This window comes from Vanacampus margaritifer, chromosome 5 (assembly GCF_051991255.1).
Source record: "Vanacampus margaritifer isolate UIUO_Vmar chromosome 5, RoL_Vmar_1.0, whole genome shotgun sequence".
Lineage (NCBI taxonomy): Eukaryota > Metazoa > Chordata > Actinopteri > Syngnathiformes > Syngnathidae > Vanacampus > Vanacampus margaritifer.
This window is the reverse complement of record NC_135436.1, coordinates 13,598,855-13,626,417: the sequence shown is the minus strand read 5'-3', so window position 1 is coordinate 13,626,417 and position 27,563 is coordinate 13,598,855. Positions and strand designations below refer to the sequence as shown.

Here is a 27,563-nt window from a genome sequence, read left to right as displayed (position 1 = left end):
AAATGTATTTTTAATTCAAATGAAATGAACCCCTGAAATATTGTAGACGTGTGTCTGGTGAAGTTCCACAAGTAGGAGAAGCTTTGGCAGAATGTTTATTGTACATTTGTTTAAACTGACACAAAAAGACCAAGTAAAGAAAATAAAACATTTGTGTATAAAAAAAGGGACATTTATGGAGACATTCAGAAGCAATGAGCTGTGCCTTGACAAGTGAACTACATCCAACAAACAACAATTGGCACAGAGGAATTCAACATATTTAATAGCAGTATTCTCTCAAATCCCATCAATAGTGCTTTAAAATGATTTGTTTTGTTTTGTTCTGTCGCAAATGCAACTGGACCTTGTTTTGACTCTCTGAAACACAAGACTCATAGCAGATGTGGACGTTAACTCACATTTGGATTTATTTGGCCAGTTCATATTTTTTTTCATTTGAATTTGTCAATATTGCTATGAATATGGCAAAAATGACAGTTGCTGTATTTTATCCACACACTGACCTCAACATGAAAGTGACAGACATGTTCTTTTAAAACCAGACGGTACCTCATATGGACTTATAGGAACAGAATAGAAACACACAATTTTAGGGTGTTTTACTAAAGCGCACATGTAGAGGACACTAGCCACTAGACTATGGTCCCTTCTTAAAACTACAGAAGCGTTCATGTGCAATAATACAGTGACTGAGTTTGAAATGTTATGTCTCAATAGTTAGGTTTTCCCTTGTAGTCTGCAAAAGAACGCAGCCCGTAAAAAGAGTCAGCAAGGTGTTCTACCAGCAGAGAAACACATGACATCAATAGTATAAAAATAAAAATAAAAAAAAGACAGGAGGGCAGGGGGCATACAAAATAAGCTTTTTGCATTAAATATAAAAGAAAGAAAAAAAATGACGGACCACAACCAAAGTTTACAATAAACCTACAAAAAAAAAAAAGTTTATCCCATATTCACACGTTCAATAACAAATTCAAGTTTCATCTTTTCAACAATGCTTCATGTGGGGGAGCTGATGAACAAGTGCCAGACCATAAAAGAATAAGATGGACTGCACCACTGATGCTGCTAACAACTGGGTTAGGAGAATGCTGTATACAAAGTTGAGCCTTATTTCACTGACACCAATTTGTTTTGAAAAATGATGTGCTTTCAAATATCAGGATTTGGTTGTTTGACATTGTTGTTTCCCTTTCTGGATTTTTGTCTGTTGTGGCAGTGAAGCTGCGGCAGAAACGTCAACAGATCCTTCCATTGGTGCTCGAAAGAAATGTGTTCATTACAGAGATTGTCTGCGGTCATGTTCAAAAGTGTTTGGATTTCCTTCATCAAGCGTTGAGATACTTGTGCTCTCGTACCAATAAGAGCTACAAACAGGTAAAAAAAAAAAAAAAAAAAAAAATCACATCCATGCTATCTGCCTGCCACAGGTCATGAAAAAGTAAAGGATATGTTATTAAAAACGTACATATCACACAAATATATAGATATTACATTTATTTCCACTTTTAAAATAGTTGTATTCAAAATACATTAATTTTGTTTTTCAAGTCAAAGGTATGAAATTATCTTTGGTCAAGAAAAATATAAAAATCAACCAGCTATAAATGTTACTATACACAGGGTTGAAAACACAAAATCAGGATCATGGAACTGATCAAAATGGGGAACGCTGATACACCAAGTATCGAGTAATCAGTTTCTCATTTGGAGAAATATTATTAAAGTGCTTTTGCATTATTGATTCCCTCAGCATGTCCGGATGCCAAAGAACATCCAAAGAAAGGCAGATTGGCTTTTCCCCTCCGTACCTTGGGAAATGTACACATTTGTTCAGAGGTGGAAGGATGCTCAAACATCATAGTGTTTTTAGAAAGACCCATCCTCACAGCCGCTCTTCTAAAACTGAGTGAATACATTTAAAATAGCAGCCTACTCACACAGCTGTGGACAGGAACTATGAAGGGGGCTCTTTATAAAAGAACTACAAGGCGAAGGGGCGACGACATAAAAGACGCGGATACCAAAAAGGGGGTCGAGGACAAGGTAACTTGCTGTTTTTAGGGGGCGTCCAAGCTGCAACGCGGACTGGGAGTCAAAGCTCCTCCTCCTCCTTCTTCGGGACACGAGTTGGGCTTCCTTCACTGGGACTCCTGAAGAACTTCCACCCGACCCGTGTCACTGGTGCCTTCTTGCTGGTGTACAGGCCCGGCCAGCCTAGGACGTTTTTCCCACTATTGGGTTGTCTCTGAAAAATAAACAGCAGACTTTAAAAAGAATTCGATTTCCTTGAAGCGGAGCAAGCCGAGCGGCAATCACTCACAAACTGCCATACAGCGCCGCGGCGTCACTTCGGATCTCGTGCTGCCGCTGAAGCTCGACCATAACGTTTCGGAGCTGTTTGAGCGTCTGAAAGGTCTCTTTGGGTTCCTGAATGGTAAACTTGGAGTATTCCTCCTGCTCTCGCTGGGGGCCTTGGTACACTGCCAAACTGGCACACGCATCTAAGTCGAGCAGACACAAGGTTGCGGGATGCACTTTTAAAGGGCCGTAACAACAGAAACGTAACAATGACGTACGTGCGACGTATATAGCGAGCGACCGGAACTGTAGACCATACAACAACAAGAGCGTCCCTAGCAAAGAAATGGCAGCAGCAAAGGGCTCCCGTTGGTCTGATGATGAAGTGCAGTCAACGTGATGACATATATTTCGGAGGCAACTGGGCCCCGGGCACCGTTTGGTTAGAGTAATGTGAGTGCGGGCCGGAGGGGGAGATGAAGGGGGGGTTAATCAGGCTTTAGTACGGTACGGAAGAAATGGCCCAAGTGTGAGTGCACCCTTAGAAACTCATCTTCTGATTCTGTTGTGGCTTTGGATCTGCCAGACCTGTTCTTGTCAGTTTGCATCAATTTCTGAGTGCCTTTAAAGATGAAGGAGCCACAAAATTCATTATTGCGCCCACCTCAGGGCATTTCACCAATTGTCTTTGTATCATTTAAAACTATTCATTGAACTTCAACTCATTCAGTTTCATTTAAAAAACACATCAAAAGCTTTACAACACCCCTATTTCTCCTTGTTGTTTTTTTTTTAAATTGAAAGTGTCAAGCAATTCAATTATATACAATAACCGGTACAATTACTGTTGAATAGCTTCAACAATATTGTACTGCAAAAAGTAAACTAATGTGATAAAAATGTCAAGAAAAAGGCAATTAAAAATGAAAGAGACATACCATCGTAACACCTATAATGAGCTTCAACGCATCTAAATAGTGGAGGAGTAAGCAAGAAACACTATGATATACAGCGGCGGTTCACTTTAAACCAGCCAAGAAAGATTATGCAGCATTGAGATAGGCGATGAGTGAGTGTGTACTTGAGATATAAAGGTTGAAGCTTGCTGTCAACATTAAATGCTAATGCTACCTAGCTGTTTAATCCCAGCAACTTCTGCGTCCAACTGACGTTTGTTTCACTGCATTTTTACAGAGAACAGTGACCCTGGTGCCGTCTCAGTACCTTGGCTCACTAACTTAATTGGTTCCCACAGAGAGTATGTGAGCCGAAAAGTTCGTCTTCCAAACAAGTATTTCCCATAGGAAACTATTGAAATGAGAATAATCCGTTCCCAGGTCCCCATAAAACACAATTTTCTACTAAAAAAGACTTAAAACTACACAAAATATACCTTATTTTATGTATAATAAATGTGCTTTTGTATTGTAATTAATGAAATACACTGTACTGTATAATAAAGTGTTTTTATTTGCAAAACTTGCAACTTGCCTTTGTGATGGTACAGTAGTTGAAGGCTTGATGGAATGGAGTGGGGGGAGGAGGGAGGGAGGGAGTTACTGTTTGGAAGGAGAGTCCTCCGGTGTGGCTTCTCTTCTTTGCTTCTTAGGAGACTCTTTATCTTTGCTGCTGACTAAAAACCTCTTAATTGACACCTGTTGCTTTCTGAGTTGTAAGGTCTTACGAAACTGAAGCATCACATTATCATTCATCATGTTGATGATTCTCATAGCCACAGTCTTTTCTGAATGGTACTGTTTGACAAAATCCTGCACGTCACTCCACTTTGCTAACATGGTCTTGATGCTCTCACTTGATGCTGACAAACGCGCACCTCGTTCGTGTTTGTCGATGATCTCCTTCTTCTGCTCGGCCGTAATTTTCTTCAATGTCTTCTTAGGCTTAACACTAGCCTTTTGTGGGGTCTTTTTCGGTCCCATGGTAGCAAAAGTACACTCCAAAAGTACTCCAAAATGATCCAAAATGTCTACCGAACACAAACCACGTCCGCACTCCAACAAAGGGGGCGACGAACCGGGACGCCGTGAGCGTGCGTCAGCTTCTCGTGATTTCTCGTGTCGCGAGATTTGGTTCGTCCGCCGAAAACTAGTTCGTCAGCCGAGACAAAATGCTCGCGAATTTAATGTTCGTGAGGCGAAAAGTTCGTGAGCTGAAGCGTTCGTGAGCCGAGGTTTCAGGAAGACTGATTTGATTCAATAAGCTTTGACACTAACCCTCCATGTTTTGCAGCTTGGTGTCATTTGCAGAGAGCAGAGAGAAAATCCTTTCCGTTTCCCGATCACAGTCGATGTCCAGCTGCAGGTTGGCCTGCAAAGTGCTGAAACAGTAGAGGTCAAATTGAGAGACTTGAGGAGATGTGAAACAACAGTAGGTACACAATCCGATGCCTTTTGTGGGCGTTTTTCAACAAAAACCTAACTAACCTTTTCTATAATCATGTACTGCTTTCCAACCAAATAATAGACATTCATATAGTCATGAACATTTTTTCCTTAGTGTTTTGGATCTAAATGGCGTAAACAACAAAACATAGGCAAGCGTGTGGAGAAGTGGCGAAAGACTCACATGGTGCAGGGCTTACAGCCTGGCGAGCTGCTACTTGGGCTTTTGCAGCACTGCCAGGAGCCGCCACTGTAGTTGGATGGATGAAAAGTGGCCAAGCGGCCTTCGTTACAGCGACTGACTTGGCCGAGAACATCCAGCCACTCACAGGCTTCCACACAATTGCCTGCCTGCACGTACAGCTGCTTCTCTGCATGAACTACCTGAAACATCTGACACAGCAGAAACGTTTTCATTCTGTAGTCACACTGGTAAAAAATAAATAAAATAAAAATCTCATTCTTCTTTTTAAGGATCAAGCAAATATGGGTCAGAAGGGAACTGCTTACATTTTTACGGTTAAAGGCACTTTCGTCAAGTTTCTCCACTGCCTGGATATTTTTCACATTGATGATACAGACGGCCTCTTTTCCTAAGAAGCAGAATTTATTGTCAGGGAAATAACGGTCAGCAGTACATTCAAAAACTCACATTTGTATCTTTCTCTGTGTATCTGTTTGCACAATTAAAATTAAAAAAGAAAAAGATTTTAAGCCTCAAATTGTATTTTTACCAAAAAGCTTTACAAGTTATTGTTGTTGTTATTTTTCTATATATATATTTTTTTACATTTAAAGCAATCCCATTTTCATACAACTTCCATAATGACTGAATACAAACACAATTGACCAAACCTGTACAGTGTAATCAAAATAATTTCAAGCCACCCCACTAGCTGATATTGAAGCCTGGTATGATGCCATCTACTGGTAACACTAAGAATAACCCTCTGACAAAGTGCTACTCAAATATGTGGAGATGATCCTCTAGTCGTTTTTGTCACTGGCCTGATAGTGTGAAGGCTGTGTCCTTCACACATATGTTATTCCTATACTTCAAATTTCCCACTTTTTCGGCATCTATCTACTTCCACATAATTCATCTGATTCTCGTCATTCCAATTATAACATTCCAAAAATGCATGCCATGGGTGCTTGCATTTTTTATATTCCAAATAGTCACGCCTTACCCACAATTCCCGATTTTGTACCCGATTTTTCCCATTCATTCTTAATGGGAGATTCTACATTTCACATTTATAGCATTTCAAAGTGACATTCAAAACGTTTAACTCATTCTTTTAACTTTAAGGATGATCATTAGTCCATTCACAATTTGATTCTTCAAACCTTACTCAATTTCCTACCTGATTCTTCAAACCTCACCCCATTTTCTAATTGATTCTTCATCACTTACACCATTCACATAATTCATCTGATTTTAGTGATTCCAATTTGAACATATTCCAAATATTTACGTTATGATTGGATCCATTAATTTTATTCCAAATATTCACGCCTTACCCACAATTTTGTACCCTAACATTTCCATTTCTTTTCCAATGGCAGATTCAACAAGACACATCTACATCATTTCAACGTGACATTCAAAACTTTTAACTCTTTCATTTCACTTTAGGAATGATTATTCAGTCCATTCCCTACTTGATTCTTCACACCCTACCCCCTTTTATTTCCTGCTGTAATTTCTATTTTTATTCACCGATTCTAACCGTCCCAACTTTCAATTGTTTAGCTCTTTCCAGGTCATTGTGCATCATTCCAAATCATTCCGCTGTTTTCATTCAGCCTTACAGCCTTCACATGCAATTTATCCAGAAATTGCATTTTCTAGTTGCAATTGTATTTGTTTCAGAGGGCCATTATGATTGTGAAACTATATGGTCAACTTTTATTTGATATACACAACAAATAATGGATGACTGGTTTTGAAATTACAAGTCAAGGAAATAGTTTATTCAAGTACTGTTTATTTTTTAATTTTATTTTTTAAGGGGTTTGGTAACATGAAAAGTTACTAAAAGTGAAGCCATTTAGCAATTTGGGATTTTAGCAATAAACAAAGTAGACAATTTGCTATAAAAAGCCACATAAAATGCTGTGTTGTGTCGACATGAAGAATATACATCTCTTACCTTTATGTTTGTGGTAAGAAAGTTCTCTGTTTGTCACTCGAAGCCATCGCTTTTTGAAGCTTTTCTTGCCAAGACGTTTTCTCCCCTGGGCCCGTTTTTGTACTTCCCTAAAGAGTCACCAGAATGACCTTTCACTTTCAATTCACCTACTTATGCTGCTTCCTTTTACTGTGAATACAACTACACTTCCAAATACAGTATACAGGATATGTCAATTAATTTGCAAAGTCAAACTCACCCCTCCTTTAGAACCACTGCATCTTCCAAGCCACTTGACTCTTTGCTGATATTTGAAGATATTTCATCAAGAAACTACAAGCAGAGAAGAACAAAATGCCGTTCTTAGACTATTAATAAGAAACATATGAGGACCAAATGGATATATATGAGAGACAAATACCTTTTTTACTTTTTCAATGCACTTATCTTCTTGGAATGATTTGAAGAAGTCATACATGTATGATTCTTTGAAACTAGACTGAAAGAGCGGGAGGGATAAGAACATTGTGTGAAAAAAAATACTGTGAACTAAAAAAATGTTTATTCTCATTCCCATTTTTGCCATTTTAATTTCAACACTATTCAGTCTTTCCAAAAACATTGATTCCAAGCCCAGGTCAGTGGAACAACAGCCCTCTTCATCCTTTACTTTGAAGACCTTCAATGTTTTTATCAGCATTTCTAAATACAATAGAACAATGGCGCTTACCAATTTTTTGGACAAACTGCCCCAGCTGCCCAGAGTCTGGATGGTTTTTGAGATGAGAGTGAGCGTGCGAGTGATCTCAGGATCCTAGAATTCAGCAACATTTATTGGGAAAGTATCTTAGTATTTTTTAGCCCACCCATTAGATGGCCATTTTTACATTACTGGTGCTGTGAACTTACAGGATGATGCGAGCGGAGCTGGAAAGTGTGTGGTGAAAAAACCGCGACAGCAAAGAAGCGCAAGAACACAAAGCTGCTCACAGCCGAGTACTGGACATGAGGGTCAGCTGATGAGAGACAACACCAGTTTCCAAAACAAGTTAATGAAATCATCTTAATTGCATTATTAATATTTCTTGAGCTAAATTTGAGGCTTTGGAGTCTTGTCTGAGGTAAACTTGCAAATAAACATTACAATTAGAAGTTATTTTTGCTTGTCGGTAATTGCAACCAGTATCATCAAACTACCATGTTGGGCAATTTAAAAGACACAGCATGGGAAACTCAACATGTAATTTGTAAGATGCATTTTCTGCAATTACATTCTGATTTGCTAAAGATAAGACATGCACGAAGGGTTTGGATTTATTTACCTGGAAAACGCTTGCAGGCTAAGTGTCTCAATGACCTGAAGACAGCACACATTGATGGAGGGCAGTTGGCATTAGACTGAGTGATTGAGGAGAAGACTTTCTGGACATAAACCTGTAGGTTCTCCTACAGAAAGAAGAACACGTGTGTGATTTTGTAAACTTGTGATAACGAGTGGTACAGTTGTGCTTGAAATTTGACATACCCTTTTGGTAACTTATGAGCACAACTGTAAATGTACAAAAGTTAGATGTCCCTTAACGATGCTTTGAATTGTCACCAATATTCACATGCACATCGCTACACATCAACTTCAACCTCTGAAAATGGAAAAATAATAGCATAATAATAGCTTTGACCGCCACCTAGGTCACATTGCACCCGACCCTTATGGCCCCTCTTCACAGGTGGCGTGCACATGATAAGGGAGACCCACATTGTCCTTTCGGGTTGAGCCCAACCGGGTGCCCCATGGGTGCAGGTCTGACTCCCGGGCGCTTGCCTTCGAGCCACACCTCCATTAGGTGGCCTGGTGTACCAGATATGGGCATGGGAAAACATTTCCCTATTAGTTGTAATCATTATAGGGGCCTTTTGAGGACTCAGAAAAACCTAGCTTCTAATTAATTGGGACACACAAACACCTCCACTCCGTGAGGGGTACCGTATTTCTTCATTATTTTATTGTTTGTCTTTTTTGTAGTCTGGAATTACATCTTGGTGGCAAATAAATACCATGAAAGTCACAAAGTTTGTTAGATAAGTTAATATTTACCTTGTTTACCTCCACATTGTCTCCTTCTTTTAGTTTATTGGGGTCAATCTCACAGCTTTTATTGGACTCACAGATCTACGACAGGAAAGAGAACTATTTGAGACATTTTCACAAAGATGGTGAAATAAAATGTATTGATTTAAACATCGCAGATGTTTTGAACTGAAGTTTAAAAACGACTGCTCAGTGACAAACTCCAACGTTGTGTGTGTGTGTATTTTCTTGTACCTCGTCTATTACAGGCTTCAGCGTAACAGCAAGGTAATTCTTTCCCACAATCTTCATCATGTCATCAATGCAGCGCGTTGCCAGTGAGTTGCCACGGAAGATCGTGTTTGCCTCCCTGTATAGACAAGAGTTATTGTAGTTTTGACTGCTTCGCATCGTTTTTTACATAGTATACACGTAGAAAAAGTTACAGATTTTTTTTAATGTTTTTTTATGAATTAATCTGGACAAATTAAAACATTGAAAAACTCAACCCAGAATTTCCCTTGAAGCTCTAAAGCCTATAGAAAGGTGCTAAAAGATACTATATACGATACGATACGATACGATATACTTTTATTTTCCCCGTGGGGAACTTTTTCCTGGACCCTGTCCAGCTGCAGTTTACAGTAAGGAAAAAACAACAGAATAGAAAGAGATAAAATCAAAATTAAATAAGAAGTGCAGCAGTAGTTTACAGTAAGAAAAACAACAGAATAGAGAGATAATTAAAATAAATAAATAATAAATAAAATAAATATATAAAAAATAAATAATACACACGCACTCCTATATATACTGTATATATATATATATATATTGCACCACTTAGTTAATGTTCGGTTATTAAGTAATTTGATGGATGTCGGCAGGAATGAGTTCTTGTAGCGGTTCAGCCTGGTTCTGGGGGCCCTGAATCTCCTGCCGGAAGGCAGTAGCTGGAACTCATGATGCAGAATGTGAGTCGGGTCAGTAATAATTTTCTGTGCCAGTCTGGTGACGGACCGCTCATAAAGCATCTGTAGGGAAGGATGATTCCTGACCCCCATGATCTTCATGGCAGTCCGCACCAGACCGGCAATCTGTGACCTTGACTGCACAGTCAGGTTGCCGTACCAGGCCGCAATGCCGTATCTGATGATACTTTCCAATGCAGCCTGGTAGAACAACAGCATGATCCTCTGCTCCACTCCATAGACCCGAAGTCTGCGTAGGAAATAGAGACACTGTTGGAGTTTGGAGCAGAGACTTCCAACGTGTACCCTCCAGCTGAGTGTGTTGTCAATGTGGACCCCCAGATACCTGTATGAACCCACCTGGCTGATGTGATTGCCTTTAATGACGACTGGCCTGTGGTCACCCACAGTTTTTGGATCAAATATCACCTCCTCTGTCTTCCCCACATTGAGCACAAGATGATTCCGGTCACACCACTGGACAAATTTCTCTATTTCTGAGAAATAGTCCAGTGGGCTACCGCCGGCCTGCAGCAAGCTGACGATAGCTGTGTCATCAAAGAACTTAATGATAAAGTTCTCAGAGTGCGATGTCACACAATCATTTGTGTACAATGTGAAGAGGACCGGGGAGCTGACGCAGCCCTGTGGGGCGCCTGTGCTTATCATTCTGGGTTCCGAGAGGGAGCTGTTGACCCTGACTTGCTGTGTGCGCTGTGTCAGGAAGGAGTGATACCACCTCGAGATGTACGGGTTCACATTCATCTCCTTCAGTTTACCCAAAAGCAGGTGCGGCTGCATTGTGTTGAACGCTGAGCTAAAGTCAACGAACAACACACGTGCATAAGCTTTAGGGACGTCCAGATGTTTGCTGACCAGATGTGTGATGCTGTTGATAGCATCGTCAGTGCCGCGACCCCACTTGTAGGCAAACTGAAGGGAGTCTAAGTGTGCATCCACCTCCCCCCTGAGCCGAGTCACCATCAGCCTCTCGAAACACTTCATAACAATGGAAGTTAGAGCCACAGGCCTGAAGTCATATCAAAACAATGTTTTTTAAATAGTACAAAAAATATATATATTAGGCAGTACAAATGTAACACAACATTTATCATGGATGCTGAAGTTCTTACTGAGTGTTGTCCAACTCCAATGTTGCCACAGCAGAGACAAAAGGCACAAATCGATTATGATGCAGCAGCAGTCGAACCATGGGCAAAACAGCCTCGTATCGCTCTCTGCAAATGTCCCCCAGGATGTGTGCCGCTGATGCCGAGATGGGCTGAAAGGATGGAAGAGGAAGAGGAGAATGTGACGGGGTGAATAAAAACTGACGTGACTGTATGGGGGAAAAAAAAGGTTCAAGTTGCAGCATAAAAACATTTCCCCCCCAAAAATTCTAAGGCTTTACATGATCCTACCTTCACATCTGGAGATTTGAGCAGCAAGTTGCAGAGTGGTATGTAGCAGGCAGATGGCAGCACTGTGTCTTCTACGTAGGCCAGCTTTAACCGCAAGGATCCCAAATCATCAAATTTAGACTTGTTTCCGTTCCCTTTAGGTTGAAGAAGATACCTAATAAAACCAGAGATACTTTGTTTGTTGTGATATGAGTACAAACCAGTTTATTACCAGTCAGTCATCAAATCACATTTCCTATGTGGTGAGAGTTCAAAGTCTTAACGTGTTGACACATAACATCAGAGTCCTAGGTAAGAAAAAGAAACAAGGAATACTGCAGTCTAGAAAAACAGTACGCCTGGGGCAAAAAAAAAAAAAAAAGTCAGCTAACAGATTAAGTCAACCACAAAAACTGGTAAACACAAAAATTTCTGCCTCAAAACTTTAATTATTTAAAAAAACTGATTTGTCAAATCGGTAAAATTACCGAATGAACAATACTGAGCTCTCTAGAAAAAATAAAATAAAATAAAAAAATAAAAATAAAAAAACATATTTGCGATGCTGCGAACCATTTATCCTGTTCCGTGTTTACTGCAAGGACAAGTCAGTGGTGATTTCCTAGTAGGAATATTAATGATGGATGGAGTTAGGGGTGGTATTTGTAGTTTTTCTTCTCTATTGCGTTTTTGCATAATTATATCTTTAACATGTGCAGCACTTTGGGAAGCGTTTAGTGCATTTTAAACGTGCTATATAAATAAACCTTGACCTTCATTTTACAAATGACGCTTGTGTGAGTGCCCATTTAATGCCTCACAAAGTGCAGCTCACGAGGGTGCTTTTTAAGTAAATTTGCACTAAAACAGGCTAAAGTCTTACGTCAGTCGTCATGACTTTACACGTTAACAGGGAGCAAAGGATGAGATTTGCTTTTCAGAGATTACCCGAATAATGAAAAGAATAATCAATCGGATAATCGATTCTAAAAAGGTTTGCTTAAGACACACCTGAAAGAACAGGTACAAAACTGAGAACGCATGATTAACTGGATTCATCACACTTGAACATGTGTAGATTGTATGATATTAGATGTCCAATAAATGATACAGGAACCCTGTTGTAAGAAGTGCCACGCCTGCAGTCAACTTTCATGCTTGAGCTGTCCAAGACTGTGCTAGATAAGTTAAAATGAATGAATATTACAGTAAAATCTCATTTGCAGGAGAATAAATTTGCGATGTGATTAATAAAGTGATTCATATCCTGTCTGTGGGCTGCAAATTACTCATTTGTAGGGGTGTGAATTGCCTAGTAGCTTGCGATTCGATCTGTATCGCGATTCATAGGTCACGATTCGATTCAATACCGATTAATCCCGATACAAATCTATAAGTCAATTATTGCAATTTATTTTTATTAATCAAATTTAGAAAATACTAAACAATAAAATTGTACACTGTAAGATTTGTATGAAAATGTACTTCAGGCTAATAAACTGTGGTCCACCGTATTTAACAAACAAACAAATAAAATTTTAAGGCTTAATGTTCCATTAATATAACATTCTTCCATGCTAAAAGTGTGAACCCGAACTCTAATTAAGACATTTTGTTGAATATTTCCATCAAAAATGTATCTTTAAAAATCGATTTGGCTGCATATTGAATCAATACGAGAATTGTGCGCTGTAATATCGCGATATATTGCCGAATTGATTTTTTTTTTTAACACCCCTACTCATTTGGCTGTCATTTGTTAAAACAGGCAGTCATTCCAGTTTTATTTATTTTTATTCCATTAACTATATTTTTGTGTTTCTATATTATTGCCATTTGAAACACTTTGTGAGCACTCTGTAAGTACTATACGAATAAAATTTACTGACTCTTGTGCTGAATGAATGACAAATTCCTCTGGAGAAAATGTAGTTAGGCTTCTCTTTTCTTTGTCTTATATTTCAGCTGCAGCCCTTTCTGTGCGATATGTCAGCACGTCTGCCATATTGGATGTGGCCATTGTATTAGCCATATCATCTGCAATTTATATTCACAAAATGGCGTTGGAATGAAATAATACAATCAGAAGTCATAGTTTAGTCTTAATCTCATGAGTTCTTGCTTGATGATGCTCTCCAAGGATCAAATGAATGAGGCATCTTCACACACCTCTCTTCCACTTTTGGTTACAGCTGTGTTTGTATTAATTACTAAAACTACTGTTCACCTCATTATAAAAAGGCTCGGGTGTGAGCACCAGACGACACTGGGACATTGATTCTGTTTAAATAGCTACAGACAAGCTGGTACTCAAATTGGTATATACTGTAGTATGTTGACAACAGCGGAATCTAAAAATAACACCGGAATTTGAACGTGTAGAATACTTTTGTTCTGCGGTGTCCTTACCACGCTTTATGGATGTGATTATTTCTCAGGATCTTGACAGGCACCCGAGTTTCCCCCAGAAATACATCTTGAGCCAGATTCTCATTATTCCACAAATCAACTCTGCAAAGGTGTGAGGTGCAAGTTAGAGTAAGGAAGATACTGTACGTGCATCCTAGACACAACCAATGAGTCCAAAAATCAAAAGCCTCCAAAATATTAAATGGTGGTTTCAAGACATCTTTATGTCTTGATGTAGAAAGCCAATCAAATAACCATGCGACAGTACCACTTCAAATCCAAACCTCAAAACCATGCATGACGTTTTACCTTTGAAATAGTCTAGTCTTACCCCGTGTGTTACGTACGGGTCCATTGGGATTGAAGGCCCACATACCCTTAACCAGAAACCAAGGCTCTCTATCAGCACAGTATATGCGCCATACAAATTCTTTTTCACTACTTCAGCACTTTTTTGCAAATTACTTAAAAGGAAAACTTTTATTTTGGGAGGATATACAAATGTAAAGATAGGATCAAAAAATGAACTAACTTGATCTCTAGCTTTTCGATGTCTTCTTCCTCCACTTGGAAATGTGATTTTTTGTTGTAACTGCTGGATCGTGTAACCTGAAGATTCAAATGCCGTTTATTAAACTTACTCATTCAACAAATTAAACACTTTAAGTGGGACATCGCATGTCTGTAAGGGGTTCTAAAATTTTCCAGATTTACCTCAAAGAAGAAAGTCTCTTCAAAAAGAGGGTTGCTGGTTTTCTTCTTGACCTTTGTTTTCTTTTGGTCAGACCTGAAGGGAGAGTAAATTTTTTTTTTTTTATTAAAAACAAATTCTGGTGTGGGGAAATCAATGACTTTCAAATATCTACATTTTATTTTCCTTGTTATTTTTTTGGTCTCTTAATTGCTACATTTAAGTGGTGTCAAAGTCCGGTCATGGAGGGCCTGAGTCCTGCATGTTTTAGAGGTTTGCCCACGTTGTACACAGCTGATTCATATTTAAGCTCGACAGCAAGCTCTGCAGGAGCCTGATAATGATCCTGAGCATTGAATCAGGTGTGTTGGAGTAGAGAAACCTCAAAAACATGCAGGACTTTATAAATTTCATAATTTTCATCCAAAGTTTAATTAAGGCCTGGTATACACATACGGATTATTATTTTCTTCCTGTTTTATTCTATTTATTTATTTATTAATCTGTGACAGAACCCACACATAGAGATAGAAATTCAGACATTCTGCAGTTTTGGTCGCATTGTCTGCTACCCATCAAGTGTGATATTAGCAGTGGCTCATTTGCATGAGACCGGCAACATTCCCAAAACGGTCCGATTTCAACAAGGCTCTAAAAAGAGAACGAAAGGTGTGCTGTAATTCTGGATCCTTGGAATATTTTTGGACAAAAACATGTCATGTTATTAAGACTGTTTGAAAATTGTGAACAAAAACATCTTCCTTAAGAAACATTATTTTTTTACAAAAGTTACCTGGCAGGTCCAACTAGTGACACGGTGGCATACGGGTCGCAGATCTGCCCACTAATTAGCGGCAGTCCCTGGCACTCTATTATTCTGCAGATGTCAGAAAGAAAACGAAGGGACAATCGTAAACAACTATTATACAAAAAAAAACATGTTGGCTATTGACTAAATTATTAAAGTTAGTGTTAAAAATCTGTTATGTGGCACAAGATGAAAACAGCAATAGAAACCTCCTTTTTGCAGACTACTGAGCCCAAATTTGGCTCTACGGCCTTGCCCACTTTTGTTTGTCATAAATGGTAGTTCTTCAGTAATATTTAATTACAATTAAGTTCCCCCCTCCTTTTTTTGTATTTCGAAATGGTAGTAATTTTTAGATTTAGAATCTTTGTCACTGCATAGTATTTAAATAACGATTAAAAATGACCCCCCCCCCCCCCATTGAAATGAGTAACATATTTAGGAAAGTCCTTATAACGGCACCATTAACTCTTTGACTGCCAGACGTTTTCAGAAACGGGTTGTCGCCAGTGCCAGCCGATTTAAGCATTTTGACTGATCTTTCAAGGTCGATGTTATTTCATGCACTCTAGTGAATTGTACACTTCTTTTTGTCCGTGAATGATGCCACAAACACCTAAATAGTGCTTTACTTCTGTAAAACGCTTTCACCAACAATGAAAAAGTGTTTTTAGTTTGCAAATACGTTTATTTCCATTCAACAGTGTAACAATTTGACAAAACAATTTCGCAAACTATTTACAAATGTGTGCAACTGTGGTACTAACAATTATGTGGATGTTTCAAATACAGTTTTTCTTTTTGTAACGCTCTCCTGCGTGCAAGGAGAAGCCGCTGGACTCGCACAACAGTTTACTTTCACTTTCACATTTGTCCATTTCGCGTGCAAACGTTACACTTTCTTGACCGCCTTTTTTTCCGGAGAATAAATAGCAAGTAGCAGACTGTACACACTCCTCCGATGAATATGCATTGGACTCGGGGCACTCTTCGTCGTCCGATTGAACGTCCGCCTGAGCGTTGTGCTCCGTGTTTTTCGGTGTCAGCATCGCTCGCCCGTGAACCTTTATAACGTTGTCATAGCCGCCGCGTCAGCGCCTCCAACTTCGGCGTCAACCTCGGAGTCACCATCATCATCATCATCGATGATGATCATCGTCGTCATCAATGTGCTCTTTAGCGTTGGTCGATGTCTTTGAAAAAAACGGCTCGACCGTGAGCTGCTTGCAAGCGGCCGCCATTCTGGCTTCTTCAGCCAATGTCCCCTCAACACTCTAGCCCCGCCTCATGTCTTCTACTGACGCCCACCCAATCTTGTCAAAAGAGAGTCATCGCTGCCCTCTAGGGGGCAAAAATAGTCATTAGGCACAACAGACTTGTTGGAAACTTTCACCACAGATGCGGAAGGGTTCCCTCTACCAGTTTCCAAAAAAAAAAAAAAATAAAAATAATGGGTGGACGTCTTTTAACGTCTTTGGCGCTCCTCCGTAGGTTTTTGCAGAACGTCATTTAACGTCTTTGGCAGTAAAAGAGTTAAGAATGTGAATAACATAAAAAAAAAAAAAAAAGAATACATTGAAAAAGTGGGCAGTGTGTTCGCCAATTAGTGTCACTTTGCCCTTATGTATGACTTTTGTTGCTCAGGGGCCGTGACTTCTTTCAAAGGTGTTGCAGGTGAAAACAGACACCGTCGGAACCCTAAACAGGATGTGGCTGCTAAGCAGGGGGTCACGGGGGAGTAAGAATGAATTCAGCCCTTCACAAACTAAGTGAGGGCAAAAGGGAGAAGACATTTTGCCAGGTTGTTTGTGCGCAATGTTCCTTGGTGCCATGACAATATTCCCCCCCCCCCCAAGTCTCCATTGTCTATTTCTTCATCCGCCACACTACTGTCTGCTGTGATCATCTCGAGCGATTAGTCACACAGTGACAGCATGACTTGCAGATCCGTGCGGGTTTATGAGCTCAAACGTATTTATTTGTCACCTGTAGTCATCGACGCATGTGCATTGGAGAGGTGACAGTGAGCAGGTGACAGTTTAAGCAAATAAACTGAGGGAGTGAGACAGAATGACAGCTACGAAGAAAATAAAAATAAAAAATCACAGCGCTCGCAGGCTTCCTGCCCAGGCACCATCACTTCCTCCTCATTACCCTGCTATCCGATTATGAAAGGGGGAGTGCAAACAACATGTAAGAACTGAACATGGTCTGACCATTACTCACTCGGATGTAAGTTTTATTCATCCTTTAGTGAGTGCTTGCCTCCGAACAGATCAACGTAACATGCCATTAAATATTTTTTTAAGGTGTATTGTATTATATTATATTCAAGATGAAAATATCAGCAAAAGGAGAATTTGTGGATTTAGCCGTTGTTTTGAATAAATAAAAATACAACTCCTTAAAATTTTTTTTTGTTTTGTTTAGGAGATGAACACAACAACTTAAACCACAATTACTGAATAAAAAAAAGGCACTTACTTTCTGTTATGATTTTAACTCACAATATTATGACCACGTGCAAAATATGATGACCAAAATCAGATCTGAATCTAATACTACAATAATGTTAGTTGTGACACTGTCATAGAAGCATATTTATTAAACAATACTTTTATTGCAGACAGTAGTACTATAGTGGTAAATGGTACGTCATTTATAATATATAGCACTTTTCAAGGCCCTCAAAGCGCTTTATATTAAACTACTTATTCACAGCATCAGGAGCAACTGGGGGTTCAGTATCTTGGTCAAAGATACTCGACGAAGGGCTGGGCGATATGGCCAAAAAATAAAATCTCGATTTTTGCAGTCATTTAGGACAATTACGATTTTAATCTAATAAACCCAGTAAACATTTAATTTAAAGGTTTCCTTTATTCAAAAATAATTCCTGTGCAAAATGTTCAGACAACAATAATGTATACTGATTCTAGATCAGTATTAACATAAAGATAGCATTCATAGTTTGTGCTTCAATGCCACAATTAAGTAGTTGGTAGCTATTGTACTATAAACATGTCTTGTACCACCCATCCAGCATTCTGCCACTTGTGCAAAATTACAACTCACAAAAACAGCTGGATGTAACAGAACATAAGAACAACAGCTTTAAATAATCTAGAAGACAAAATTCGATTTCACGATTTAGCAAATTTTCAACGAATCGATTTTTAAAATGGCGATGTATCGAATAAATTTGATTTATTGCCCAGCCCTACTTCGATGTGGCCACAATGGCATAGCATTGAAACCCACAACCTCTGGGTTAGGAGACAACCCCTCTACTATGGCGTGTTAGAAAAAATCAATTTGGCAATATATCGCGATATTACAGTGCACAATTCTCGAATCGATTCGATATGCGACCGAAATCGATTTTTAAACTTTTTACTTTTTTTTAAATAGGAATATTCAACAAAACGTCTTACTTAGGGTTAGGATTCACACATTAAGCATGAAAGAATGGAATATTAATGGAACATTAAGCCTTAATATTTTATTTCAGTGCTGTTCAAACATGAAACAGACTGCAACCTGTTTGTTAAATACAGTGGCTTATAAATCTGAATTTTCAGATAAATAAATACATTTTCATACAAATATTACAGTGCACATGTACAAGTTTACTGATTAGTATTCTCTAAATTTGAGTAAAAAATAAATCGCAATAAGCAATTTATATTCGTTTCGGGATTGATCGGTATCGAATCATGACCTATGAATCGTAATACGAATTGAATTGCCAGGTACTAGGCAATTCACACCCCTACACTCTACCACTGAGCCACGCCACCCCCAGTGTACAACTCTGCAGTATATCGCAATATAGTTGTACACTACAATAGACTAATTACATTGTGAAATAAATACCTCTCTGGCAGTATAAATCAAAACTGAACGCTCAATTTTCAAAGGGTGAATATATTCAACCCTTATACAGTGTATATGGATATTAATATTTTGTGAAATGATAAAAAAAAAAAAGCTGAAACACAATTACGACATAAGGTTGAAAGTTTGAGTGTATTGAGTGTAAATACTCACTGCACAAGTAAATGCTGACCCACTGAGCCGTTCTCTGTGATCACTTCATTCAGTCTCATCTCTAGATGAACCTTGCCCTGTTAGACAGGAGGACAAGGTGTGGCCGGTGAAAAGGTAAATCAGCGAGTTATGATTCAGTGTACAGTATTCATTGTTCTTTTATTTGAGTCTAGGAAATAAAATGGATACCATTCTTCAAATGTCACCCTGTAACCACTGAGCAGACCCGATACACCGTAGATTGTTTAAGAAGTTTATCAGTAGTCTAACTGGTGAAGACCATTCTTCCAGCCTTCCTATGTTTGTAACAATTGTTGTTACTCTTTAACTAAGAGTTTGGCCTGTAACATAGCACTACCTCCGTCGCAAAATATAAGGTTCAAGAAGTTACAGTGTGTGTGATAAAAGCCACCACAGCTGTGGATTTTGTCATCACTCACAAACATCGGATGTGGTGAAGGCTTTCGGAAGTGCCAGAGTGCAAAAGAACAAGTTAAAAAAAAAAAGAGAGCGAGAGACAAGGATAAGTGTGAGAGATAGAGACAAACAAGACGCCCACACACGTGCACCGTCTCTGCAGTTCCGCAACTTTACCTTTGTGAAGCCATTTTACTGCATGATTGAACTTAAAGCCTGTATATGTTCAGCGCTCTTTAAGTATTCAACAAACAATTAAATGACAAGCAAATTAAGTCAGTCACTTATAACTGCTTTTAGTGAATGTGACAGAAAGATGGTTTGTCTCAAACTGTTCCTCACATTATTTTCCATTATCAGACGCATTTGAATTTGAGCCAACAGGTTCGAATTCGAGCCAAACCAGAGGAGGCATTAAAATAACACCTCGATCCCTTTCCGATGTACCTTTGCAGTCGAGCGTGTCTGCGAGTGAATCAGTGAAGCGGCACAAACCCAGAATAGTCCGGCGTGGGCTAACGGCAGTTGAAGTCAACACGAAAGCAACAGCAGTACAGTAGTGGTGCCGTTGCACAGACCACAATAACCGCTTTGATCAAAAGATATACAATATACCGTAAAACAGAGACTCGCATGCATGGCCTATATACAGCATTCAAACCAGAACAATGGCAATTTCAATTAGAAGAAGAAGAAAAAAAAAAGAAAAAAAAGACTCAACCTTAATGGAAATGTTTGCAAATGTTACAAACAAGTAACTTCCTGCTTGTATTGTTGCGGTGCAGAGAGAACTTCTTTTTTTTTTTTTTAATCACTAAGATATGACATGGCATGCTTTTATTGTCAATTTGCAATATGTGTGATTGGAATTTAATTCTCAAGGCCCCCCAGTTTCAAAACATAACATACAACAAGAAAAAGAATGCAATTATAACCAATAGCTTTAGAGTTTTTACAATTATGCTCAAATGAGAGCGGTTACACATTCATGAGGAAATGCTACATTCAATACATCCTGAGAGACATTTACCTGAACCTCCGAGTTTGGGTCCACAGGCTGAAGGCTAAACCAGTGCTCCTTCCCTTTGTATTTACACAAGTCATCCTTTCGAATTGACACTTTACCTGAAAAGACAAATAAGAACGCATTGAACTATAACTCCACCAAACTAAGCTAGCATAATATATTTATTGACTTACCAACTGGTAAATCCCTTTGGAACACACTCTTGGCATAAACATAAACATAAAATGATAAACACTGAAATGGCCGTGGGATCTCAAAGTAGAAGTCTTCGCCGTAGAAAGGGCTGGAAGTAAAAGGCAGAGAATCCATTTACAATCCATCCATTCTAGTTTTAGTGTACAAATATGCTCGGTAAAAGGTGTAGCCAATTCATTGAAGAGCAATATAAATAGGGATTGTAATGCATTATTAGTATTTTTTACATTTTCAAGAGAAAGTTCATCATTCAACTGGCCAAATGCCTTTCAGTAAAAAAAAACAACATACCATTAGGGACGGGCATATTAATTAAATAATTGATCTGATCAAAATGGAAGCTAGTGTGTGGCTATAATCGGCAGAGTTACAGTTTATATTAGTCTCAACTAGTTTGTGGTCTACTCTAAACAATGTAACATCTGCTAAAAGTAACAACAATTACGAGAGTTGCCAAAAAAACGACAGTCTAGCAAAATGTGGAGTCTTCAACCCGAGTACGAAACACATCAAAAATTGTGAAGATTGGACGATGGTTCTGGAGAAATTGACTTCTTCAGTCAATAGTTTTCCGTGAATGTATTTGTTATGGAGGATTTTAGAGTTTAAAAAAAAAAAAAACATTTTTATTAAAAAAGTAAATTCCACAAAGATGGCGGTCAATTGTAACATTGATACTATAAAAAGTTGAGCTAAAGTCACGCTATGGCAGCTGCTCCAGGCAGCATTCTTCTGTGTGATATGACACACAAAGAGAAATTCTAAGATTTAGTGACAGATGCTCCCCTCATGCTAAACATAATATAGATTATTTATAAAAGAACTATTACTTGTCATTTCCCCGCCATAATCCATAGTATTCAGGTGACTCCCCATTTAAAATACATCTTAATTATTCATGCCAGCTGATCCAAAAACATCTTATTTGAGAGACAAACACAGCTAATTATGACCTCATGTTTACAAGGAATCCCGTTTCAATGCCATTGTAATCTTACAGTACGATCTTACTGTATTATCGTCTATGAACTGAACAGAAGGTGGGCTACAGGGGGATTATTAATGACTCATTATAGGAAGGATTGTTATTTCTGTACTTGGAGCTGGACTGAAAACCATAGTGATACATACAACACACCATTGACAAGCAGGTCACAACTAGCTTCATATAATCATTATAGCAACCATTTTGAAGTCGCTTAACTTAAACCTGTGAATAAGGCCTGTAAAAACCTGATGCGCCAAAGCCCGGTGATAATCTAAAATCCAATGTGAACACAACTCATTGTTGCAACTTATGCTTACAAGAATATTCATGACTTATTTCTACTGTGCAAACCTTGCTCAGTCCATCAATGATTCTTGTACAGTTTAGCACATCTTGGAGGACGAACTATCAGATAAGCATGACTCACTAGCCGTCATCAAAAACAAATGTGCCTATGTTGTCCCCCATTCCGTCCACGCATTAACCGTACTGCCACTACGCCATCTCTTATGTTGTCATACAGGCTTCTAAGTAATTAGGGAAATAAAAGATAGTGTACGACTATTGCCAGACGTAGTTTCCCTACAAACTTAAGAGCATCAGAAGTAGCAGCCAAATACAATAGGGAACAGTAAGGGAACAACAACTAAAATACACAGAGGGATGCTGAAGAGTGAATATTAACTGCTTTAACAGAGGCAGATGTAGTGGAGAGAGAAATACAGGGGTGAGCGTGGGAGGACACACTTCCTCTGAGAGTGTAAAATTCTTTCAACCGGCACAGAAATCAGAAGAGAAAAAACAGGTGATGTAAAAATAAAATACATAGAGAAGACCTATGTTACAAGAGGCGTACCATACTTTTCAGAAAATAATTTCTGTATGTACTGTATGTGCAATGTAACAGACATGGAACACATCTTTCTTATTTTCACATGCATTGCACATTTTGCAAGTAAAGTGGAGTACAATTACAGTGCAGTATTTCTGCTTTAAAGGCAAGTTGCTAATATTCTGTTTAAGTGACAAAAAACAATGGTATTTAGTAGTTAAGAAGCATTGATAAAAAGGTGACTAAACTGAATCAAATATACAAATACCACACTGCAATATTGCATTTTTGACCTGTTAAAACTAATAATTTATATTTAATGCTGAATAGACACACTAAACAAGAGTAGGCACCAGGTTCCAGAAGAACATAATACAAAGAAGTGAAAGGTAATGAACACAAGTTTACAAATCACCAAAACCCTCACAATATATGGACGGCAACAAATTAAGGCTAAATGACAAGAATCATGAAACACTTAGCCATTATGGAAAACTGTAGCCCAGTTTTAATGTTTGAATTCCCATTATACAGAATTTGCTTACCTGACACTTTTGTCAAACACCTTGGTTCGGAACACCTCCTCCTGATCCAGGCTGATGGTGCAAAAGGTACAAATATCCCTTTGTCGGTTTGGTCCCGAGACTGGACCCAGGTTTTTAGCTTCACCTGCATCACAATAAGCAACACATCTTATTATATTATTTATTACTGCATCCCTTCTTGTTGAACAAAATTGAACGTAGTACTAGGCGGTAAACAACAGAGGCGCTGTTGAGTCAGGCTTCACAAAACAGGGTACACACACACACACAAGAACAACCTGGCCAAATATTAAGATAATTCCCACTAATTGGCAAAACTCTGATTAGCTGATGGATAGAGAAGCTGACACGAACAAATTATCTTGTGGTGTTAAGTGCTTTATGAGTGTTCGGACCCCCCCCCCCAATCAAATCAGAAAATGGCCATGGTCAACAATCATAAAGGTTAAGCATGTTCAATGTCTTATTGCGTGGTGTCATTAACAAGCACATCCAAGCTTTGGAACTCAGTATTGTTGTTATGAGGAACGGAATGAAAGCTAATCAGGTAGCAAGACACCGAAGAAGTCAAGTTTATTTTTTGGTGGAAGCATAATAAACAGCGTACAGCATAGCCTAGCTGTTCCAGTAGTCTGTTGGCTCGTTTGCCGCATCAAGTGGGTATTAGTAGTAGTGTTCTAGAGAGGTTTAGATCCTATTTTGCAGACTGAACTTTCAGTGTTAGCCCTTGGCTGCACTGAATCGCACTCTGCCCCACTGTCGTATGGTGTTCCACAGGGTTCAATTTTAGGGCCCCTGCTGTTTTCATTGTAGTTGCTGTTCCAGGCAAGGGAAGTCCATAATCATCTCTTTTGTTTTCTGGATGTTGTGGTTGGCCCCAACTCCATCTGAGATAAGCCCAATGAGGGTGGTGGTGTTCACAAAAGTGAGAAATACACAGCCACGGAAGGGCTTCTGTGCTAATGGTCCTTGTGTCCATGACAGTCTTTTCCAGCCGCAAGTTGTTGCTTCCAGTCCGCCAGTAAGTCTGTGACCCACTGGCCGAGGGAGTCGGGCATGTTGGGATGGGAGAGCTTGTCCTGGAGTGGAGCTGGGAGGATGGAGTTTAAATCAGAGCTGAAGTCTACTAAAATGACCCTGGCGCAGTTTCCCATGGAGTCTAGAAGTTGCAAGATGATTTTGTTGAGACTTGTGTGGTTAACAACATAAAACACAGACTTCCTCAGCAAAACTATTTGTGTTGGTAACAATGCTTTGCAACATACACACTTTCTGCACACCTACCTGCTGCATGTAGACAGACCCAGATTACAGGACATGTTTTTTTGTTTGTTTCTTTGCAATACACTCATGAATGGAAAAGAGAATGAAAAAAAAAAACTAAATAGAAAGTGGTCAAAGATAAAAACTAAAAGATACAACGCTGTCAATACCTTCACAGCAAGTCAGATATGGACTAAAGGGATTAGAGGCCTAGAGGCACAAAAACGGATGTCTAAATTGGTCCTGCACTAATCTTAAGAACTGGTGCAGACCAATTTAGGAAAAGTTACAGTTGCTGGTTGGTTTAGGAATAATTGGTAACAAGTCAATTAATTCCAATTTGGATTATCATGTGTTTTTATTGACATCTGAACTCATTAGCACGTCACCCCGTAATAACCTGCAGCCAAGGGAGCTATTCCTTAAGTCATTCATTATTTTGCACAGCGTCAGGTTTAATGGATGATCTGAAATATACTATCACAGATGATTAACCGCTAAAGAATTGTGTATGAAAAAGGAAAATGAACATCGGTTCAATGTGGAAGAATGCTGTTTCATAAGATGGCAAAGTGAGTTACATGATACATTATAGTTCCTCTATTTTTGTTCTGCTTAGCTGATTAATTCATAGTAGTGAAACTGACACACATAAAAATATTAAGGCTTAATGTTCCATTAATATAACATTCTTCCATGCTTAAATTGTGAACCCTTACTCCAAGTAAGACGTTTTGTTGAATCTTTCCATCAAAAATTGATGTTTAAACATCGATTCGGCCGCATATTGAATCAATACGAGAATTGCACGCTGTAATATAGCGATATCTTGCCGAATCGATTTTTTTTTTACACCCCTAGTAATGTTGTTCTAACTTTTAGCAGAGTAGGCCTACTGACAAAAATGGCTTGACGACACAGTTGTTGTGAACAAAAAGGGTGGAAAAACGGATCTTCTACTATTGTCAAATGTTTAATTGACATAAGGTTTATACTTCCTGTATCTACCCTTTTCATTAGGATATATATTTTTTTAAATATAACATTTGTTGGAGTTACTAAACGTGTTTATAGTTTCAAAAACTGCCATGCAATTTTGTTTTTAGTTTTGTGAGGGGTCATTTTAGTTTTGTGCCATGTTACTTAATTTTTATAATTTTGTTTATACTTCTCAGCCACCATAAATTAACGCTAAGGCTTATTTACAGGTTAGTCTTTCCCATCTCTACATCACTCTTAGAGTGTCTAGACGTTGAAGGATGTTTTTTTTTTTTTTTTTAACAAGCGGCCGGGGCATACAAAAGAGTAATAAATTACGGAGTGTGTCGAAAAAAATAGTTATCAGGTTAGTGCTTTCATACCAACTCAAATAAGGCTGTATGTGAACTAGTCAAGACAACATTGAATGGGGGAACAGTGGGAACTCATAAATAATCGGTTCACTCGCCGCCTGTCAGAGTCGTTTGTTTTCAACGCGATGGCTCTAAATACTGTCAATTATGACTGCTAACGCTAGCTGCTGAAATGGTAACTTAAAAAGAGGCTAGCCTGATTTGCCTCCAAATGTGATTTGCCCAACGAAGCACCTGAAGTCAAAACCAGAGGCCAAATAAGCAATCGGAGTTCCGTTTTATAAATAATGCGCTATTTGAACAGCTGCCGTGGCTCCGACATCTCAATGGGAACGCGCTTCATGAATGAAATGATCCGCAGCTAGTAGCCGCAGCTAGCACGCCACCGCTAACTTGACGTTAACTAGCAACCGGCAGAAGGAGCCGATGAACAGGCTGTCTCTGCCCCCGACGGAAGATAGCACGCCGCGCCCCTCCGGCTTTGCCTCTCGCTACTGCTAGCTTGTTACCCGCGGTCACTCGGTCCGAGAGAGAAAATATATCAGCTCTGAGACCAGACTTACATATTTTACCACGCAGGCTTTGTAGAATCCGAATCCTCACGTCGTCCTCTTCCGCCATGGTGAGAGCTGACCGTTGTCGCTACTCCGGTGTATTCAGCGCCGCTTTATCATATCCGTTTATGAATGCAGGCAGGCAGAGTGGGAGAGAACCAGCCCTACTGCCGCGTTACGTCAGGCTCCCTACAGAATGCACACTGTTGCTTTTTGCTTCCCAATGAGCGCAGCCAGTACAATGTTAAATTAATGACCCATTTCTTTTCTTTTGATGCTTTTAAAACTGCCCCGATTGACTGTCATTATATTTGAAGGCAAGATGCGACCAAGGATGGGAAAAGCTGCAAGTTGCAACATGGTAGCTAACACTTGACACTTTGTGATTTCCTAGGGCATGTTATAAGAGTATAAAAATGTTTAAAAATATTAACAGTTGCACAGATATATAAAATTGGTGCCCATTGTGCTCTCGGCCGTTTTGCTTTACTAGAGTTAAAGTGTTGCATATTGATATTTCTTCCCTACTTTTTTGCTGTTTATTTCAAACACTTATAAGTAGGCCTACAGCACACTTGTGAGAGAAAAGACAATTCACACTAACATACAAAGAAAACAAAACATCAAATGAAAGCAAGAAAAGAGAACATAAAACAGGTCAACCCAATCGATATATGTAATATTTACCCACTTAGACATACAGTAGTATATGTTTAAAAAGGAGTAGAAATTAGTACAAATCTTTCTATTCCTAACTCTTCTATCTCCATTGGGTCATCAATAAACAAAAGTTCTTTATCATTTTCTTATACCATAATATACGGCATATAGCCTACAATGTTCAATATATTGCAGGCAGTACAATTTTCTATCCACTAAAATATGTTGGTAAGCGTAGTGCACTATTCATGTGTATAGAACAGTATAGTATTATTAGACTTAACTGCAGGATAGTTAATGCTAATTATCAATAATGATGAATGCACTCGTTAATAAACAACATACCTTTATACATGGGCTTAACAGGTTAAAACTGACAGAACATGATCAGTGTTCTTAAGGGATACTTGACTCATTGAGCCACTTTCAACAGTAAGATGATAATATCTTGTATATAATTAATGTCCATCCGTCCATCCATTATCTATC

The 27,563-nt window shown here is 38.8% G+C and overlaps 1 protein-coding gene across 1 annotated transcript; it reads right to left on the bottom strand.

Moving 5' to 3' along the window:
• Positions 1-78: 78 nt before the first annotated feature.
• Positions 79-26,594, bottom strand: rasa2 (RAS p21 protein activator 2). Its single transcript, XM_077566227.1, has 24 exons — positions 26,424-26,594; positions 23,246-23,369; positions 20,859-20,968; positions 20,689-20,783; positions 19,242-19,318; positions 15,177-15,260; positions 14,407-14,479; positions 14,225-14,301; positions 13,693-13,794; positions 11,305-11,458; positions 11,017-11,165; positions 9,168-9,282; positions 8,940-9,014; positions 8,167-8,290; positions 7,754-7,860; positions 7,575-7,658; positions 7,266-7,343; positions 7,104-7,177; positions 6,866-6,972; positions 5,220-5,302; positions 4,894-5,102; positions 4,542-4,645; positions 2,330-2,510; positions 79-2,254 (listed from the first exon to the last, which is right to left on the bottom strand). Exons 1-24 carry the CDS (start codon positions 26,479-26,481, stop codon positions 2,224-2,226), a joined length of 2,475 nt encoding a protein of 824 aa, XP_077422353.1. The 5' UTR covers positions 26,482-26,594; the 3' UTR covers positions 79-2,223.
• Positions 26,595-27,563: the final 969 nt, after the last annotated feature.

Bases quoted from the DNA above. Each gene is read 5' to 3' on its own strand.
- rasa2 (XM_077566227.1), bottom strand. From the start codon at position 26,481: ATGGCGGAAGAGGACGACGTGAGGATTCGGATTCTACAAAGCCTGCGT. The intron at 9,015-9,167 runs GTACAAGAAAAT...TTCCTGTCGTAG, and splicing joins TGAAGCCTGTAATAGACGAG to ATCTGTGAGTCCAATAAAAG. The intron at 5,103-5,219 runs GTAAGCAGTTCC...CTGCTGTGTCAG, and splicing joins GTGCCTTTAACCGTAAAAAT to ATGTTTCAGGTAGTTCATGC.